This window comes from Rhyacophila brunnea, unplaced genomic scaffold (genome assembly GCF_057557595.1).
Source record: "Rhyacophila brunnea isolate RB1 unplaced genomic scaffold, BYU_Rbru_1.0 scaffold_10, whole genome shotgun sequence".
NCBI classification, from domain to species: domain Eukaryota; kingdom Metazoa; phylum Arthropoda; class Insecta; order Trichoptera; family Rhyacophilidae; genus Rhyacophila; species Rhyacophila brunnea.
The window spans coordinates 8804761-8827241 of record NW_028232752.1 but is presented as its reverse complement, the minus strand read 5'-3'; the positions used below and the strand labels follow the sequence as shown (position 1 = coordinate 8827241).

General features: G+C 36.4%; 1 protein-coding gene across 22 annotated transcripts in view; it reads left to right on the top strand.

The window, feature by feature from the left end:
• LOC147078862 (uncharacterized) overlaps positions 1-11542 on the top strand; it is a 65797-nt gene extending 54255 nt beyond the window's left edge. For all 22 annotated transcript variants that reach the window (XM_085950545.1, XM_085950563.1, XM_085950554.1 and 19 more), the window contains 7 exons: positions 134-262; positions 1529-1621; positions 1704-1802; positions 3843-3935; positions 6350-6424; positions 7603-7695; positions 9381-11542. In XM_085950545.1, coding sequence (XP_085806671.1) covers positions 134-262; positions 1529-1621; positions 1704-1802; positions 3843-3935; positions 6350-6424; positions 7603-7695; positions 9381-9664 — 866 coding nt within the window. In that variant the 3' untranslated portion in view covers positions 9665-11542. The remainder of the gene's footprint in view (positions 1-133; positions 263-1528; positions 1622-1703; positions 1803-3842; positions 3936-6349; positions 6425-7602; positions 7696-9380) is intronic.
• Positions 11543-22481: the final 10939 nt, after the last annotated feature.

Genomic DNA, 22481 nt, shown 5'->3' with positions numbered 1-22481 from the left:
TTACTCACTATAGACATTAATAGGCCATTTTGATAAATATTGAATAAATTTCTTTTATGATTTAAAATGAGTTGTTATACATAGCTAGTGTCGGATGTTTCAGTGTATGGTAATGTATGGTATTTTTTTTCAGAACCACTAGCAAAAAATGTAATTCAGAAAGAAATAGAAAACTCCGAGAGGATAATTATTGACATTCATAAGTCGATCATAACAAATGAAAATCAAACTAAAAAGAGTAAAACACAAGACAAGTTACCGGGTAAGTAATTTGTATTTTATTTAAAATTCAGTGACCTAATTGTATACAGTAGAACCCCGATCTACCGTTCTTGCATAAATCGTTTTCCCGCATGGATCGTTCATTTTTGAAAGTCCCGCCAAACACCCATAAGAACAATGTTAAATAACCCTGTATTAACCGTTCCGCGATTCATCGTTTTCCTCGATATATCGTGTAAATATTATGGTCCCGATTTTTCATTTCCCTTTCGTAGAATTGTTTATGATACTTTTTATTAAGCTTTGTTCGGTTGGCGCTAAATCTCGCCTGACCTTTGCTCAGACTTGCTTGGCATCTCGTATTACGAATTTTTATAAGTCGCAACTAAAAGGCAAATGTAATATATCCCGCATTTATCGGTTTTTTTTAGGGTCCCTTGGAAATCGTAGAATCGGGGTTTCACTGTATTTACATTATTTTTTAATTGTATGACTTCTTTATTAGTTGCGAAATAATAAATTCTTCTTCGTGAAAACAACATCCGTATATTTTTCTGCCATCTACTTTATTATCTTACTCTGTCTGGCATACGTTACTCTAGGCAAGACTGTATGTTACTATCCGCTGATTAATTGATTGGGTTATTATAACTCAGCAGCAACTCCCCAAGGCTGTGGTCGGCGTGCACTGGAGTTTGCATGATTCCATGTTGATATAATATCACTGTTCTGGCAGAAGACACTAATTCGAAAAAATGACATATTGAGTTAGTACCAAAATGTTCCTTATTTCAAACTTTACCGTCTGGAAACCTTCTTAATAAATAAACAGTCTTTATTTTAAAGTCATCCTTTTTACGATTACTTAATAAACTCGCATGATAGACCATTATTTCAAACTTTTTAACAACTTCAAAGTCAAACTACTCAAAACTAGTATTCTCCAGTTAGTGTGTTCTGCCAGAACAGAGGCGATATATTATAACGGTCAATCCTCGATGAGAAAAGATCTTCTCGCTCGTATAAAATATAATGACTTGAGAAACTCTTCCCTTTCAACCGATTTAATGGAGATACTCCCCTCCCAGAGGATGTGATTGGTATCCTGACATTCGTCACATAAGCAAGTCAGAGATTCTATTAGGCCAAGCTGATCTTGGATTCAAAACCGGCGTGTCATAAAAAACACTTGGTTGAAAAACTAATATAGGTACATTCCTAAAATGTGAAGTGTGTCCAAATTCCCTTGATTATATATATATATATTTTTTTTTTAAATTATCCATTATTTATCTTTTTTTTCCAGATTTTAATGTGAAGAAAATCGTTGCTCGAAGGAAAAGTACAAATTCTTCTAAATCACCGACAGAGAATGTAGACTCTCAAAATGGTTTCCAAGGTTTGTACCTACAACTCACCAAAAACATGAATAAACCTCAGTTTCTTACGGTTTCGTAATTATGTTATTTTTTTCTTTTCAGAGCCGAAAGTGAAGAAAACTATTGCTCGAAGAAAAAGTTTTTGCGTCTCAAAAAATGAAGAGCCAGTTACCGGTGACCTATTTTGGGCTACACAGCCAGGTATGTAATAATTACATCTCACTGTATTTTAATTTCTTCATATTGTTGTTTTCGGCAACGGAAATCCTTACCAGCACACATTCACATGGTTCAGTGGAAGGGGTATGTCCGTAATAAGACTCGATGGATGTTAATCTTCAGTAATGTTTATTCATCAATTAATCTCAAAGTATAATTACATGGTGTAAATAAAAGGGAAATAACTCAGGAGAGTTCGATCTGCAGTGAAACAACTCGGAGAGTAGAGCTGAGTTAAGTTTAAACAAGCTGTAAGGTCCGATTTGAATGGTATTAGAATCATTTACAGTACTATGAATATGAAATAGTAAGTAAGTAATATTGGTGAAGCTCAGTTCATGTACAAGGGATTATATGTGTGTAGTAACACAGCTAGATAGGGTAGATAAATCGGGGTTGATCAATAATATGATATTGAGTAGGTACATTGCAATAGTCGTTACATAATTAGTAATTTAGGGTGTCTATGAAGCAAACAAAAGACAATTTATTGTCATTGGGGACCAATGACATTAATATGGACGAATCATCTGGAAAAGAAAATGACACTCACTTTATTGTCGGGTCTGCCGAATGGCATAAACTGTTCTAACACCATTACAATAAAGGTGATATTGCTATAAATTCCTGATGCTTTTTGTTGGGTCTGCCGAATGGTTCGGTTCGAACGGGTTCGCTTAAATGAACATTGACATTAGAAACACTGCTCTAACGCCATTACAATAAAGGTTATATTGCTATAAATTCCCGATGCGTGATATCGCATAATGGAAATTGCGTGACATCTACCTATACATGCGAATGCGCGAATTTACTCGCTAGCTACTGTATTGAGTGCGTCGTCCATTAATAATGTCATTGTTGGGAACATATAATACAAAGGGTAGTTATGGATACATAACAATAGGAAACCCAATAATAATTAATATCCGTTTAGTAAGATAAATGTTTTGTACATAAGTGCACATGGCCCCCAGGGGGAGGGCTGATAAGGCTAGGGGCCCGGCGTGGCGGGCCAATCAGTAAAGTGAGAAAAACCACAAATTTGCTCTTATAGTAAAAAAAAAAAAAAAAGGCGAAATGATAATTTATGTGTAGAATTTTATTTTATAATTATTTTAACTGTGTTTCCTAACTTACAAAATGGCTTTTTATCCAATATGGTGAAGGGTTGCGTGTTACTTGGCTACCGCAAAAGGAAGTCGCGATTAGTGCTTCATAATATGCATAGTACCGACAACTCAATAAATCAACTGTATTTATTTAAAAATCGCTAAAAATACCCTAAACCCTGTCAATGACGCTGTCATTAATATTAGCGATAGGTAGGAGGCCCCGCCATAGATCCAGGCCTGAGAACTCGCTTCAGGATGTAGGGTCCATGAAAGTGCATATTTTTTTTTTCCATCAATTTAATTCAGTTGTTATTTTCACTATAATGTGGAATACAACGTCACAGTGGTTTTAAATACAGTCGCACTTGGTTATTACGATCACAGAAATAGCGAAATCTCAGATGTAATGAGGAAACATTCGTTGACATTTTAGTTCATGATTATCTGCATACATTTTTTCACTTTTATAACGAGCTACTTCTCGGGTATACCGAGCAAAACTGTTAATGTGTCGATCGTTTTAAAACAACATTTTCAACACTAAGCAATAAAATCCGACCGGGCAGTTAACTAGACCGATGCCGCCGGGATCGGATTACGTTTATGACACTAGTTAAGTGTCTGAAAAAGTATCCACGCATATGGTTGAAATTGTATGTAAATAATTCAAGCTTTGTGAAGTCAGTAGGTTCATTACCATAAACAACTTCTTTTGTAGTTTATAAATGCCAAGCTTGTTTCGGGGATTTTTACGATGGTTTTCAGATTTTTTATGTTCTATGCTTAAATAGAATGTGGCGCGAAAAATGTTATATAAGGATATAACGAGCAAATTCAGTCGGTCCCATCTTCCTCGTAATAACCAAGTTCGACTGTATTGATGTTTTATTGTCTCCTTGTTTTCTAGAAATTGAGGAAACCACCATGATTAATCACGAAACTAGAATTGTCAGTAAACCTAGGAAGGAAAGTTCTCATGGCATAGAAGAAAAATCTAAAGGTAAACTACATTATTTAATTGTACAGTAGGTAGTGTATTATTATTGTTCTTTGTCCATCTTTTCTCCTTCTCATGTTATGTATATGTCTATTCTTGCAATAAATAAGTATTGGATTTTACCAAGTAGGTAGTTATTGTGTCGAAAATCCCCAGGTAATGTGACATAATATTGTGTTCAGCAGTGGCGAAGGGTGGATATAGTCTGTTAACCCTTTACTGCATAGTGTCGCAAATTTGCGACATTTCAAACTATTTCGATATAGCCAATGCCATCTGTGTAAATTATCAAATAATATCATTTTTCGATGCCTAGAAAACTGTTTTACCATAAACATCTTACTTTACCGATTTTGTTTGGAAATTTCAAGAAATAAAGCATTTCTGCATTATAGTCTCTGCATTTCTGCTTTGACAGTTGACGAATTCGTATGTACGCGAAAATCCGCATTTGTAAATAAATAAAAAAAAATATACAGAAGATTGAAATTGGTTGAATAAAAATATCTACACATCAAATAAGGTGTGTACATTAGTTTTTTATAATTGTTTTCATTTGGTTTTGTATTTTGTCATACTAAAATGTAAGATTTCCAAATGTCATAAATCTGCGACACCACGCAGTAGCATACAAAATTTAATGAAATTTTCGAAAAATATTTTTTTCATTATTTTTCCTTCATTCATAAGGCATTTTGACACCAAGAAAAAATAAAATTTTTCAAAAAAAAAAAATCATGCAGTAAAGGGTTAAGATCCGCCATATATAGTGCACATTAAACTTTGTCAGTCATACGTATTTGTTTTCATTAAAATAAGACTACAATTTACAGATGGTGTTACTTAGTTTTTAAAATTCAATTAAACCCTGGGAAACCAAGCCATAATAGATAATAGTAAAAAAATATACAATTAACTCATGCATAACTTTGGATATTTTATATTTTTTTATCTATTATAGTTTGGTTAGGCAGGGCTTAATGTATTTTAAAAAATGTGTAATATTATGTATTATTAATCCAACGAAAACAAATAAAAATATGAATGAAAAAGTATGCACTATTTTTTCGTATCACCCAAAATATATCAAAACTATTATGGTTTGGTAAGGCAGGGTTTAACTGATTTTTAAAAACTAACCAACACAGTCTGTAAAAACAAATATGTATGACTAACAAAATTTAATGTGCACCATTTATGGTGGATCTTAACAGCCTACCTCCACCCTTGGCTACTGGTGTTCAGGCCATTGAGGTTTGAATTTTTTCACTGCGCTCATGCAGATGCCCTTTCAAACGAAAATCTTAGAGACCACTTAAAGTTTGGGCTGCACACCATGGTGATATAAAATGTCATTGATTGAAAATCGCCTCATCTAATCAGCCGACACCTCATTGTCTGCATGCCGCCTCATACCAATAGGCTGACTAATGAACGGCCCCAATTACCTTGCGAACTGTCAGAAATTGTGTACACATCAAACCTATGCAAATTTAGCTAAAAGTCTGTCCTATAAGATGGGAGCATAAATGTATGAAATTGAAGCAAAACAAAGAACCTATGTTCTACTGATTAGTGACTTTGCGTTGCAAGTTCATTTGAAAAGAACTTCACATACCTACTATGACATTCTTCAATTTAACACTTTACACATCTCACATATTGCCATATCAAAGCTACTCCCTCGTCAAGTTTATGTAGGCAGCTAAAACAATACGATGACCATTATTTTGAAGATGAATAATTACGTAAAACACTAAAAAATGAGTACAAAGGTTATGTAAACAAAGCGACTGACTTCGAAAGAAAATGCAAGCCGCCATTTTGTTTTCGGCACTGCCAATAGAAGAAGAAAATAACAAGCACCAATACAGCAACATTAATAATTATTAACACTTCGTTACCTTACTTTGAAAAGGTTCTAATTGCACTTGACCATGTTTTGAGCTATGAGCGTTCGAAATTTGGAATGGTCATATTTTGAATATAAAAAGACATGTAGATAGAACTCCGGAATACTGCTAATTCCCATATTTGACAATAGATGACTCTGAAATGAACGTATATGATAGAATATGGCTAATGGAACCTTTTCACACCAAAATGTCAGTTAGAACTTTTTCAAAGTAAGGTAACGACTTCCTAATGACTCCCATCTAGAGTTCTAATTCTTTGGTTCTAGTTCAGTATTACGATATTCTTCTTCTTCTTCTTTCACCCTGTCACGTCCCAACGTTGGGGCATAGGGCAAGCACAAGTTGGCGCCACTTCCCTCGGTCCATCGCCAACTCCTGTGCCTCCCGCCATGTCAGACCTGCAGCACGTAGGTCGCTTTTGTAGCATCGCTGCAGGGTGAGGGAGGGCATTGACATTGACATTAACATTAACATTGAGTTATTCTCTGTGAATTTTTTCAGAAAAACTGGTTAAGAAAAGTGTTAAGAACTTAAAGAAACGACCTTATAAACGTCATGGTGCAGATACATTCAAAGGTATGTATTAGCAATAATCATTTCTTTCAGATATTTCTGTAAAATTTCCTATAAAAGGCCTAATAATAATTATTAGCTGCTGTGATATTTTTCAAAATCCCAGAGAAAATTGCTTCCATTTATAATTATTATTGTTGACAGAAAAAATATGGTATTATTTTTCTTATGGATTGTGTGACATCAGATTAATATTTTAACGCCAAGCGTGTGGGTGACCAATAACGGTACAGTAAAACCTCGTTAATAAGAACACGGATAATTCGAAATTTTCGTGAAAAAAAAGTCCCTTGGATCATTATTTTCATATAAAACCATACATTTAATTCGAATTTCGCAATTCCTCGAGTCCTGGCATATAAAAATATTCAATAAATCGTAATAAAGTACACTATTTCATAAGCCATTGAAAATTGAGACTTTTCTCAAAACATAAATTACTTATTTTAAGAAGGTAATAAAAATAATCATGACATTTTATGACCCATTAACACACACGGAACCAGAAATTTGGTAGGCACATGTTTGATTGTAGACGATATTAATGAAAATCAAAAAATTTAAAAATTTTAATATTTTATAATTTGTAATTCGAATTTTTTTTCGATTTCCGGTCCCATGGAATTCGTATTAACGAGGTTTTACTGTAACTTGCAGTAGGTTGAATTAAATAGAGGATTGCACGATTGCGTGAATTTGAGACTAGATGAATGTGCATTCCCTGTTTTTATAATTCGGCATTAAGTTGAAAATAAATTTTCAGGAATATAATTTTATTCCGAATCCTCTATTGATTAGATAATTTCCAATTGATTATTTACACTCAATTACAAAATCAAAATTATTAGAGGGTTTCAGGATTTGGTTCCATTTCAAACTGTGGTCAACACTGGTAGCTATTACTTTAATGGTCACCCATCCGATCAGTATCCTCGCGTTGGTGTTCAAACAGGAACCGACTTAGTCAAGATTTATTACCTACCTGACTGGCTGAATAATACTAATATTTTTTAAAGATTTCAATTTAACGAAGAATGTTTGTTTCAAGGAATTGCTTTTTTATTTCCTGCTATGTATCATTTAGTTGAACATAAAATTATCAGTTTGGTTTTGACAATTCTCAGATAAATTCATTAAATAACGGTTTCAAATGGTTTTATGTTTTGTGTCTTTTTTTCCAGAAAAACGTAAGGATTACATAATTGAACTCAATATAAGGAAATACAATCTACACAAACAGTTACTATCTGTAGTGCTGACTGACATCAACGCAGGTAAAAATCTTCATTTAATGATTTCCAATTCTACTCATTAAATAATATGACAGTACACTCTCAGTAATCCGCCGCTCGATTATCCGACAGCTACCATAATCCGCCGTTATTTTTACTAGTTGAAAGCACAAACTCAAGTTCTATAATTCGCCGGTATTCGATTGCCAAATTCAGTAGTGCGCTGCATACAAGTATACAATACAGATGAGACGGGTTTATGTTGGAAACTTCTCCTTCGTAAAACGTATGTTAATCGAGAAAAAAGTAATGTACCAGGGAGGGAAGTGCCCAAGGACGGCATTACAATTATGCCATGCTCCAGTGCAACCGGGACACAAAAAATTAAGCTTTTGGTCACAGGTCATAGGGAAAGCCAGGAATCCTAAGCCATTCAAGAATATCTGCCTTACTGAACAGCTGGTTGTGTCAAGTGATTTACTGTTTAATATTTAGTTAATAAACTTAGTTTATAATTATGTATAATTTAGTAAATACTTGATTTTGATTATAAATAAAACCGTAAATTGCTAATACAAATTTCTCAAAAAAACTATTTTTACGAAATACATGTTTTAATTTTTACCATATTTTGTATGTATGCACTATAATCCGCCGTTTTCACTAATTGGACACTAATTATCTGATTTTTGGGGTGGCTGATTACTGAGAGAGTACTGTATATGCCTATGGAATTCACAATTTATGTTTATTAATATTATGTATTATAAAATATCATGCCTTGTATCAGTGAAATAATAAAACAATTCCTACCCCGCCCCGCAATAATAAAAAATTACATCTCATATGAAGTGTACAATGAAATCAAATTAACCTCAGTTCTTCAACAACTAACGCTTTTAGCGTACTGCCCAGAATGTAACCGTGTTATGTAAACCCCTTTCTATACTAATCATATCGTCTATGTAAGTTCAATACCGCGTATGAGCCGATATGTTCAAAATACGTATTTTTGGCGCTCTCGGTTAAACGGCATAAGCCGCATTGATTGGTGCATTCAAATTCTGAAATTGACCAATAGACTACTAATTGCACTCGGTTAAAATCAACACTGCGTATGATTTATCCATACTATAAAAGCAAGCAAGACCGCGTATATCCCTGATCCAACACAGCGGACGAACGGAGAGTTGCGGCAATACCGCGTAAGGTCCAACTGATTTACAAAATAATCCTTTGGCAATTAATTTGCACAGACGCATAGTAAAAATATATTTTCTAATATAAAACAGGAAGACGCAATAAAATGCATTCAAATTTATTTATTATCTTTTTTTATTGACGAAATTGCAAGGTTTTTTGCCCCTCCTGAACATTTTGACAAATGGTTCTTCCACGGTATTGAACTTACATAGACGATATGTTAATTAATATTAGAGGGTTCTGTGCAGACTTATTCTTTAAAATTGCTTTTAATTTTGTTTCTTTAACATCGAATTAATGTCTCCACATTCACAAGCAAGATATTTATATAAATCGAAGGTCTCTCTCTGGATATATGTGATCGAGGAACACCTCTAGAGTATGTTTATGTCTTTTACTTGAGGTTTAAAAAGACACCAGATAGACACAGCACTCCAATTTTATTATGACCACAGATAGTTGTAGGTACATTTTGTTTTAGAGAGTTTATATACCTAATTTTTGTTTACCTTTATATGTTCCAGATCCGCATATATCAACGAAATATAACCTGTCTAATTCTAATCAAATCAAAAGTACAAAAATAGCTGCTGTTCAGTTGACAAAAAAATCTGAAATAGCATGCCAAAGTATAAATTTTGCACATAATGTGTCTGTCAAAAAGATTATATCCCCGGTAAACGAACTACCTAAACATGTGACTATAGAGGAACGAATAAAACTTAATCCAAGACTCTGTCGAAGCCTATCCATGTATGCAGAATCCAGCGATTTTAATTTTGAAGACCCAGTTGCCAATGAAAGTTGAAATGATGGTATTACCGAATAGCGGTAAAAATACAATAAAGACTGCCGATTAATAGTTTATAATATTATGTGCCGTGTTATTTGTAAGATTGTATTCAACACCTCATCTAAGCTCTATATACACCCTGGAACAAGCCGTGGATCCCTCAACCAAACTTCACAAGTCGTCAATAAATTGGTGACACCGAGATCTCGAAAATCCTTTTGGCAACCACCGAAGCCGCAGTCTACTATCACTCAGTCTTCCCTCAAGCTTAAAAATGATTAATCACAACCAGCGGCGGCTGGTCTAACATCATACAAGTGCACTGCACTGCCTGCATTGCTATGAAACATCGTTCAACATCGTAAATCATATTTTTTCTTCATAGGTTACTAATATTATCGCTCACTTATTGTAATGCAAACCATAAACCGATGTGCCCACATTCCCATTCGGCGATAATACAGGCACTATGCACCGTATACGTCATCCTCACTGAAATCGTTCGCGCCCCGGCAATATATTTTGTTTACTTAAAATGAACCCAAAGCTTAGTATTAACTAAAGCCATTACAAAACAACTTAAACCGTGCTAATCGTTTATGCCATGCGTAAGTTCCAGAATATCGTGCGCCGATATTTTGATTTATGTGTACTGCAAATTAAATCAGTGAAGATAAAAATAATTTTGGTACCTACCGCATTTCTGGAAAATTAATATTTCATTATCCTGTGTGTTGACTGAACGCGAAATGATGTCGGTTATTTATAATAGGTATAGAAAATTATTAATTCATGAATTCTAGTGATAAGCTAATAAATCTTAATACTATTTCACAAAGTGCAGTTTCATAATAATCATTATTCATACAGTGTACATATTGCTAAAGATAATGTACTTATATAGAATAAGATGGCTTACGTTGAAAGAGGTATTTATCTACTATAAAAGATGCAATCGTTTCTTAAAACAAATCCAATAAAGATTTAAGTAACTCGCAACATGTTTTATTAAAAATATTAAATATACAGGTAATTTCCCAAATGTCAAAAACGTTTTGTCAAATCAAAAATAACGCCGAATTGATTTCATTTTTCAATAAGGTAGGTTTCCAGCGCACCCTCAAAAATTACAATCCAAAAAATCACCGGCCGCCACTGATCACAACTGAATCTTAATGATTTTTCATTCCAATATTTAAAGTTTCTGTTGAGGGTCAACAACGGTGCTCATCACCAATGTTTTATATAGACAAATCGTGATTTTATGTGATAGACTGGGAAAATAATAATATGAAAAGAAAGTTCTCAAAAAGATTATTGAATCTAAGTAGAAACATGTTGCCAGGAGAATAACACAATGAAAAGTTATCCAATATGTAGCTGCCTGGAGGCCAATCCCCGAATGAAGCACTGCAAAACACGTCACCGAACCGCTTCAACTGAAGCACGTAAAATTTTTAGTTTTACAGGAGATATTGTGTGTATAGAGCTTCAAATGAAATGGATACGCGAAATATAAGTGCGAGTGAGAAAGCATTCAGCATGCTTATACCTCATGTCCATGCGTTAGAGTAAGATAGAAAGTAAACATGTCATGACGGAACTCTTGTCAATTTCATGGAAATTAGACATCATTTTTATCCATTTTGGTAATGACTTCATATTTAATCAGTACTTACCGTTAACGTTGCATAATTAAACCATTCATTGTTGAAGTACGTAGCCAATTAATCTTTAAACAAGCTAGTTACGTCTCCAATATAACAATATTACAACACGGAATTTCCGTAGTATTTTGCAAATAAACATGTGTGTTTCTGTATTACAAAATCACAATAAATACTTAAATGAGAATTTAAACACAAAAAATACTTTCAGCGGTAATAGTTATGTAAAAAATAGAGAAAATAGATTAACAGCCCTCTTCAATACTATGTATGAATTTCTGACGTTTAATAATATGTCAAACGGAGAGTTGCTAGCGCCTCTACCGCCAAAGCAAGTATACTTCAATTCTATACTGCAGTCGACACCACCGGTTGAGTTTTAATATACTTCGTTGAAGTAGGCTTGCGCTTCCGTTGCGCAACCGGTCATAGTGCTTCATCGGGGATTGGTATCCTGGTGTGCAGCACTGGTCTGAGACAACTGGCGACCGAGGAGAATTGAAGTAGGCAATGCTCATCACTGAGAATTTAATCTGCTGATTTTGCTATAAACTAATGGGAAAATAAATAATGTTTCCTGTTTTAAATAGTCAGTCACACTACGTACAAACTGTTGATAATGTTATATCTTTATTGGGTTAACGTATTAATTATTTTGGGTGTCGAGTATCTGGTAACACCTTTCAGGAATGTCATTTAACTAAGTCGTCTTTTATATGAATCAACTATACTTACTTAATTTAGTTATTTTTAATTAACTCTAGTATTAATATCCTTGCGATTTGCTTATAAGATATGTATGTCTTTACTTATATTGTCTCCAATAATATGTTTATGGCGCTCATCTTGGATCAGTGAGAGATGACTGTTCGGTGCCGTATAACGATCGAAAATGAATAATTTTGGGTATCTTCGGGAGCTAAGCCTGTACAATCTGTGGACTCTGTAGGAAATATGTATAAGTATATCATTTTTATTTTGCATTATGCCGGATTATTGGATTTCTCTGCCGAGCAAACAGCTCTCCGCTCTGTAATACGGCAGTTTAATGTGGAACCTGCTGGATTATAGAGCAGGAGAGCTGAATTTCAAAATGCCTGACTATCGGACGTGCCGGATTACCGAGTGCCTACTGTATAATGTTAACAATTATTAAATGTCTTATATGCTACAAATTTTTCATATCTGGCTTCCAAAGATACCCCAAATTCTTTATTTCTTACTTTCGTTCGGCATGTGGTCCCTTTAGATAACCACAGGCAGTGATGATCCACTCTAGATTGTAGAGCCAATAAAAAAATTTAAGACAATATTAAATTTATAGTAAGTAGGTTTTGCTTTATTTCTAATGTTTTTTTTTTCATAAGAAGAATTTTTGAAAATTTTTATGTGTGTTTTCTAATTTTCTATTAATGTAGGATGTGTTATTTACAGGACATTGTGAATAATTTAATTGTATACCTATGTTTTGATTATATATGTATAATGTCTATAAATTAAGAGATTTTTTCTCAATATTCTATCATATTCCACTCGCATAACTCGTCAAGTATATTCTATAAAACGTAATGTGTTTTTATATAATTAATAACTTGCCATCATGGCACTAATTGAGGCTATTTGATTTCAAAATCCGTCCATATAACATCACGCTCTAGGAGGGGAGGTCAGAGAAAATGTGACATCACAAAGTAAACAAAAAACGTAAAAGGATCTGATAACACAATATTGGGGATCGGGGATTTAAGGGTAAATATTTAAAATGGTTTTTTAACATTTAGGGGGGGGGTGTGTTAAAAATGTGACGTAATATAGACTGGGTGGACAGCTCCTTTCATCTTATTTTTTTAAACATTTTTCTTAATTCTGGTTCTCTAAGTATTTTTATATTGAGATAATTAATATTATATTTGTCGACTTTAAATAGGTATGATTTTCTAATAATATAAATATGTTTTACATCATTATATTTCACCTTTCACTTTTTATAATTAATTACTAACAAGCTTGCCTAAACAAATTATTTTATTTGCATTCCTAAAATTTACTTGTAGGTTTTTTGTGATTATCTCAAAATGACGGTTCATGAAGCTGACCAACTTTGAAACCAATAGCCTCAATAATTGTTATTGACATCAAAATTATTGTTTGATATCGATAAATTTATATGTAGGTATGTATATCAAATATAGATTTTATTTTCAGTCAGTGTAATGTTTTCTATCAGTAATATTATGTTGTATATCGGCCCACAGGGTCAATCTTCAATAGAATCGTATCTCATATTTCTCTATTTTACTAGAGAACCAAACAGAAGTAAATTTACATTTAAGAAAATAAAATATTTGTTCTGTTAAATAAAAAATATAGTTTTGTATTTATATTTATTTTTTTTAAATTATCCTGCAAAAGCTCCGATATATTATTTTTAGGGATTGCAATACCGAATGAAAATACCAATACCGGTATTTCGGTATTTTCTATTGAATACCGGTATTCGTGAATTATATGAACCAATAAATATAGATATAAAAATCTAAAATCTAAAAAATATCTAAATACGTACAGATTATAATGTAAACCTTTGAAAATAGGTAAAGGTAAGATATGGTAGAGGTGTTCATGTTTACAAATACTTGTATTTGAATGATTGGCAATTTCTTCTTCGAATGATCTTTCAATAAATTCATATTATGAGGTGATCTTAGATGTGTATGTACCCCACAGATGATTTCACCTGTTTTATTTGTTTATTGCACTTTTTACACTTACACGTCTAATGGCAACGGAAGTAAACTAGACATCGCATAATCCGACAAAAAAGTACAGTACTGATAAACTTTTATGTTAGATAATACATTTTGTCTCAAATTTCAATACCGAATATGTATATCGGTATTGTGTGATTTTTAAAACCGGTGTTTCGGTATCGAAAAATACTGTGATACCGATATTGCAATCCCTAATTATTTTGCATCCTTTCAGACCTCATCAGATTACTGCATAGGTAGGTACATAATAATATGACACATAAGCCAGAATTTAATGTTGTAATTTAAAGGTGGATGATTAAAAACAATTTAAAATATAATATTTATGTCATCTCAAATTAATGGAAAACCTTAAAATCTGGAGCTACCAGCTCTGAGGCATAAGCAGCTTGCAACCCGCAGGTTGCTCATCACTGATGTAGTAGGTAACTATAAAAATTATACAATAAAATTGCTGAACTAATTAGTTTGAAGTTTTAATGTTTGGTTTGATATAGCTCTTAAGGCGTATGGGTTGATTTGCAAGAATCAAATTTGACGTAAGCGACAAGCCTTGGAACAAAATAAACATGTCATTGTATAGGTATATAGAAGCATTATATTATAACATTTTAATGTACACGTGCAATATGATGTCTGTTGTTTGCCGAAACAGCGAATTTGAGAGAAATCAGGGGTTTTGAAAGTATTATTTAATAAATAATATTTTTTTCCTAACAAATTTTTGTAGGTAGTAGGTAGAATAAATTGTAAGAATAAAAATAGTACTTCTTCTTCTTTTCTTTCACCCTGTCACGTCCCAACATTGGGGCATAGGGCAAGCACAAGTTGGCGCCACTTCCCTCGGTCCATCGCCAACTCCTGTGCCTCCCGCCATGTCAGACCTGCAGCACGTAGGTCGCTTTTGTAGCATCGCTGCAGGGTGAGGGAGGGCCGGCCACGGCGACGGAACCCTTGAGGCTGTGCCACAAGGGTACGAAGTGCCGCACTCTTTGGCGGCATCCGGAATACATGTCCCAGCCACGTGAATCGTCTCTTCGTGATAACTTCAATCACCGAAGGCTGTTGTGTCTGCTCACGAACTCGGATATTTGTAACGCGGTCGTACCAATGTACCCCTAAGATTCTGCGGAGACATCGATTCTCAAAGCTCAAAAGCCGTGACTCTTGAAGCTTAGTAAGATGCCATGTCTCACAGCCATACAGGTAGCACGCACGCGTTAAACAAACGACATTTGGTCCTCACAGAATACAGCCTTGACCTCCATGCAACTCCAAGTTGGTTGAACGCAGAGCCCGCCACACCCATGCGGATTCCAAGCTCACTAGAAATACCACCATCATCGGCAACCGTGGCACCCAAGTACTTGAATCTGGACACCAGCTCGACGGGCAGACCAGAAACCCGCAGAGGAGTGTCGGCGTCGATGCAAGCAGCACTGCACATGGATTTGGTCTTAGCGGCATTCAGATGAAGACCCACACGCATCGAGTTCGCGGCTAGCCTGTTCACGGTCACCTCCAACCTCTCGATCGTCGAGTCAAACACGACTGCGTCGTCTGCATACTCCAAGTCGCACAGTCTTTCTTCGCATAGATCGCTTGTGTCATCATGATGTAGGCGTATCCCACTGTCGGGGCAAACCGTCTTACGCATTATGAAATCCATCATGATGATAAAAAGAAAGGGCGCAAGTACACATCCTTGCTTGACTCCTGACGTGATTTCAAAGAGGTCAGAGGATGTTCCGGCTGCTCTCACGCGACACTCTGTATTGGTGTAGAGAGCACTTATCACGGCGACCAGTTTCCGTAGGACACCATATCCTAGCAGAATTTGCCACAGAGATTCACGATGAGGACTGTCAAATGCCTTTTCATAGTCCACGAAGCAGCAGGCGACAGGTATATTCATCTCTTGGTACTGTTGCAGAAGGCTTCGGAGAGTTGAAATATGCTCTGAGCAGGACTTCCCCGGGACAAATCCACTCTGCTGCGCACGCAAAACGTCCAGCATGGGACTTCTAATCCTGTACAGGAGAATCTGCGCCAACACCTTCCCGGGAACGCTGAGGAGAGTGATTCCTCTGTAATTATTACAGTCTTGTGGGTTACCCTTTTTGTGCAGAGTAACAACGGTACCATCCCTCCAGGCTTTGGGGCACTGCTCCCTTTCCCACACCTCGTGCAGAAGGTCACACAAGGACGGCAATACAGCGCTCAGTCCGCAGAGCAGAAATTCTGCATGGATGCCATCATCTCCAGGAGCTTTCCTGCGCTTCAGTCTTTTGACAGCCTCTTTAACTTCAGCAGTTGTCGGAGGATCTTCGCAGAATCCCGATGCAGTAGTGATTCCGAGGGCGGTGATCTACGACGGAATATCGAAGGGATGCAATGGAGGTGGGCGATTCAGGACATCACTGAAATGTTGGCGCCATAGCTCCTGGACCTTTGCAGGTTCGGTGACTGTCACTCCGTCAGAGTCTCGTAATGCAGTGACCACTGGACGTTTTGAGATCCCCGGGGTTCCAGCGGCTAGCTCAGGTGTCCATCGAACCCCGGATTCACAAAAAAAAGTACGATATATTTGAGGGTGGAATTAAATAAAACCACGTCTGTCTCGTGTAACTTGGTATTTTCTTATATTTTACACTTTCTTTACATGTTTAGGTTTTTACAATTAGTTACGCAGGTCCGTATATGTCGGAAAGGGGACGCTTACTCATTTTTTATTTTTTAAACTTCGCGTATCGACGCCGTCCAGCAAAAACGACTCGTGATTGGCCAAATTTTATCGCGTGATCTTTGATTCGGCGAATCACGAGCCTGACCCTGGCGCCGGCGCGTGAGGATTTCACGCACAATGCGCGGCAAAATTTATTATATTTAAATACTTATATTTAGTCTTAAAATTATCGCTTTCATCCATCATCATTTATACTTTTTAAATTAAATTAAATTTATCTTAATTACACCTCCGCCCAATATGCGATTTTCACACACCGGACGAAGGCCTTTACATATGAATAAAAAATACTTACGTGGTTGAGCAAGGAATCAGATTAGATGTTTTATGAAGCCGTTTCTAGAGGTCAGGGTTACGTTTCGACTTAAGCTACTAAATGATTATTTTACACCGGGAGAAGCCCGCCTGTAACAGGGGTGTATCAGTTTCTTACCGCAAATTGCTCTGGTGATGCGGAAGAGAGCACTTGGATTATTCTTGCAGGCAGCAGATTCCGCATCCCGAATGAGGTCATCCAGGCGTCGGCGCTTATCGCGGCGGGCAGAATGCTTTACCACACGGTCCATTGTCTGGTATTCCGCGCTGCGCTGTGGGTCGTATGTACCATTGTCTCGCAATTCTTTCAGGAGCTTCCTCTTCTCAATCATGTATCTGGATGTCACCTCATACATGGGAGATGAAAATAGTACACCTCCAAATAAAAACATCATATTATTGATATGCTGAATTTGTGAAGTGATAAATTTTCTTGAACCTACGAGGGTGGGTCAATAATTCCTTAGAAAAAAGCATTAAAACAGTTTTTTTTTTTTTTTTATTATTATTTCTCAACATTATCTCCTTGGAGCTCAATACACTTGGTTAGACGTTTCACAATTTTTTTTAAACCGTCAGAAAAATAAGTTTTCGGAAGGTCCTCAAAATAAGCATTTGTCCGATCGATGACTTCTTCATTTGAAAAAAAACGTTGTCCACTTAGCCATTTTTTTAAGTTTGGGAAAAGGAAAAAGTCACTGGGGGCTAAATCTGGCGAATACGGTGGGTGGTCGACCAATTCGAACTTCAATTCTTCAATTTTAGCCATTGATCGTAAACATGTGTGAACACGGGCATTGTCCTGATGAAAGAGGATTTTTTTCCTGTTTAAATGAGGCCGTTTTTCTTCAATTTTGTTTTTTAGCTGGTCCAATAAAGATGCATAATAATCCCCTGTTATTGTTTTTCCTTTTTCCAAATAGTCAACGAAAATAATTCCACGTGCATCCCAAAATACAGTAGCCATAACCTTACCAGCTGATTTTACGGTTTTCGCCTTCTTTGGACATGGTTCGCCTTTCGCAATCCACTGCTTTGACTGTTCTTTCGTCTCGGGAGTATAGTGGTGTATCCATGTTTCATCTACAGTCACAAAGCGACGAAAAAATTCATCCGGATTGCGTTGCATGAGCGACAACAGGGCTTTAGAGGCCACCACCCTATTGCGTTTATTGTCGACTGTGAGCAAACGCTGCACCCATCTTGCAGAAATTTTTTTCATGCCCAATTTGTCATGTAAAATAGAAATGACGCTACCTTTTGAGATCCCTGTAACCTCAATTATCTCACTCAACTTTAATCTTCGGTCACTTAACACCATATCGTGGATTTTATTGATCATTTCTGGTGTAGTCACCTCTACAGGACGTCCTGAGCGTGGTTCATCCTTTGTTGATGTACGACCACGTTTAAATTCATTTAACCAGTTATAAATAGTTGCAAGTGAAGAAGCAGATGTGCCGTGAACTAAATCCAACTCATTTTTTATTTCCTTTGCTGTTAACCCTTTTATATTAAAATGTTTAATAACAGCTCTAAACTCAATTTTCTCCATTTTTGTAAACAAGTGATACACCCCTGTTACAGGCGGGCTTCTCCCGGTGTAAAATAATCATTTAGTAGCTTAAGTCGAAACGTAACCCTGACCTCTAGAAACGGCTTCATAAAACATCTAATCTGATTCCTTGCTCAACCACGTAAGTATTTCTTTTTAATTTAAAAAGTAAAAATGATGATGGATGAAAGAGATAATTTTAAGACTAAATATAAGGATTTAAATATAATAAATTTTGCCGCGCATTGTGCGTGAAATCCTCGCGCGCCGGCGCCAGGGTCAGGCTCGTGATTCGCCGAATCAAAGATCACGCGATAAAATTTGGCCAATCACGAGAGTCCTTTTTTTTGCTGGATGGCGTCGGTACGAGGAATTTAAAAAGAAAGAAAAAAGGATGTTAGTAAGCGTCCCCTTTCCGATAGGTACGGACCTGACGACTACAACTGTAAAAATCCCAAATATAATTTGTAAAACTAAAAATTAAGAAAATGTAAAATATAAACAATATCACGTTACGAGCACGAAGGACTGTGTTTTATTTACACTCCAACCGTTTGAAATTATTTTTTTTGTGAATCCGGGGTTCGATGGACTCCTGAGCTAGCCGCTGGAACCCCGGGGATCTCAATGGCGCCCTTGGCAACGTGAAGCTCGAAGAATCGCATGGATTCTTCCGAACCCGCGAAATAAAATTTACGCCCGCGAACGCTAAATAAAAGTTTACGATCCAGGAGCCGGAACAACCAAGAAATGGTTAACTAAAAAGCGGACTCCGACGTAACCCTTATCGAAGAAGAAGTGCTGTCTCCAACATCAAACCGGGAGGGCCCTCTGGTGTTCGAAGACAGTCCACATACGGAGCTGACCGCGCCTAGCGTCGTGCTGGAGACCGTAGCACCAGACGAATGGCTGCACAAATCCCACCTATGGAGACCAGACACATCATCGACGGTATCCAGCGAGGAGGGCTCGTAGAGGCCACGGCTCACTCACGACGAAAAACGGCGAGCAAAATGCCGATTTTCCTAGGGTATCACTAACATGTGTACCCTAGTCGACCACGGGATGTTCGGTGAGGAGAGAAAAAGGAAACGCGAGGCTAGGGAGCCTCACAAGAGGGCTGAGAAGGCGCGCAAGCTGAGATGAATCGAAGAAGCTGTACGGGCGCAGGCTCGACCACGAGGAGATGAAGCAGGACCAGTCGCCAACCCTCTAGTCAAGGGTGAACGCCGAGTTGCTGTTGGAAGTTTCAGTGTAAACAGTGTAGTTAAAAGTGAAGATAATAATCGTAAATATCCGGAAATTCTTCTAATTACGGATAAAAAGTTAATTAAGGACCCACTTTCTGAGCCCTATAATCTTAAGTTCGTTAGTAAGAAAAATGTACATTCTAGTTTTAAAAATAACGCTCCGCAAAGTGACGCCAATTCTTTCCGTTCAAATAAAGTAAATATGAATGAATTCGAAAACATTAACATTGAAAATCGCAAACAATTTTATAAACGGGAAAGACGATATTCTACAGTAGCGCGAAACCTGTTTCAAAGTTACGCCGTGTTAATAATTTGAATCCAAAGAGAAACGAGGAAAATAGTACACTACCGTCCCTATTATTTCTTTACAAATTACCAATCGTAAATTTAACACAGCGAAAACGGAACGGGAATAATAAGGCGTCACTCGACAAAGTGTTAGTTGTTATGTTAAATTTTAATAATAAGTTAAAATTAGGTATAAAAGGATGAAAGTAGAGATTGTATGCTTGTGATAAAAAAAAAAAAAAAAAAAAATGAGAATAAGCCGTAAATTTCTCAACGGGGTGGTTTCAATAATAAAAAAAAATAATAATAATAATAAAACGTGAGAGGCACCGTAAATCGGCGCGGCGCGCCTTTGGAATAGGATGTCGGGCGCGTAAAACGAAACAACAATTTTTTTTTAAATAAAATGGGTTTCACTAAAAATAAAGTTAACTACACAGTTTTAAGTGTACTGATTCAGAAATAAATATAATGAGAGGGTGGAATATTTCAATTTTTAATATCAATGTGATTTATACAGTCAATACAATGTTGCAAAATAATTATGGGTATTAGGGTAAAATATTAAATGTGATAGTAAGTACCATAAGTACAATGGGAAGATTTTATATAAAATTAGTAGCTATTTAATGTATGGGGTAGGAGCAATTAATAAAGTAAACTCGAATAAATTTAAAGTACAGGAAGTCTAATGAACGAATAAATTACTAAAGAAAGAGAAAGAATAAATACAGATGAAGACAATTTGGAAGCACAAAGGGAGCCACCTCTCGAAGTAAGCGCATCCAAAGGCAGCGTAGCCGTAAATTCATGATACCAAAGCTTGATGGTGTGGAGAGTGCGCACTCTCCTTTCTCGCGCAGGTTCATGGAGAGACTAGAGACGTGACGCCTGAAAGATATCGTGAAACAACGAGAGGTACCTCCGAAGTGTAACCATCTACAAAAAAAAAAGAAAGGGAAAAGGATACTTATTGTGAAAATCCATCCTAGTACCTGTGGGAAAGCCGTGCCGCCGTCGACGAGCCTGGCCGTTGTACCGCTATACGATGCCTTGCCCGCAGTAATAGGAACAGATGGAGACACAGTATTTGTCCGTGAGGTGATACTCCAGAGACCAGCAGATGAGTGGAAAACTTTCCACAGAAGGATATCCGCTGCTCGGAACGAGCCTGGCTCAATAGTAACGCCACTACCACGCCCTGGTTGCAAAGGCAGACGACGCCAAACGAGGTACGCTCCTATTGCACCAGAAGAAGAAAAACGTAACACGAAGTAATAATTCCGAACGAGGGCCAAACGTCTACAAATGTAGCCTCTCGGAATACAAAAGAAAGATTGGAAAGCGCGAGAGTCAAAGACTGCAGCTTTGCGACCCCTCCGCTGACTAATAAAAACGAATAAAATAACAAGAAAACCTAATTAAAACAAAGTAACACAAAATAAATGTACTACACTGAAATTAAATCAAACTCTGACCTATTCAAAAGTATCGCGAAAGCATTGCTTTGAGCTGAAAATAATAATCCAAAATAAATATAGAAAATAATAAAAATAGAGCTAAAGTATAGAGTTTTATGTTAGAATAGTTAGATTGTAGTTGAATTCTTTTATAAACTGTTTATCATGCCATGTACTTAACGGATGAACAAGGAATTGGATGGGTGGCCGATGAGATCAGGGCGTACCTTTCGACTTTAATCCAGATGGGGCGAATGATACACCCCTGTTACAGGCGGGCTTCTCCCGGTGTAAAATAATCATTTAGTAGCTTAAGTCGAAACGTAACCCTGACCTCTAGAAACGGCTTCATAAAACATCTAATCTGATTCCTTGCTCAACCACGTAAGTATTTCTTTTTAATTTAAAAAGTAAAAATGATGATGGATGAAAGAGATAATTTTAAGACTAAATATAAGGATTTAAATATAATAAATTTTGCCGCGCATTGTGCGTGAAATCCTCGCGCGCCGGCGCCAGGGTCAGGCTCGTGATTCGCCGAATCAAAGATCACGCGATAAAATTTGGCCAATCACGAGAGTCCTTTTTTTTGCTGGATGGCGTCGGTACGAGGAATTTAAAAAGAAAGAAAAAAGGATGTTAGTAAGCGTCCCCTTTCCGATAGGTACGGACCTGACGACTACAACTGTAAAAATCTAAAAGTCTACATAGTCAAATGTCCACCAATAGTTTATTTAGCTGATTTTTATTGAAATTAATTCTTTTTTTACCTTAACT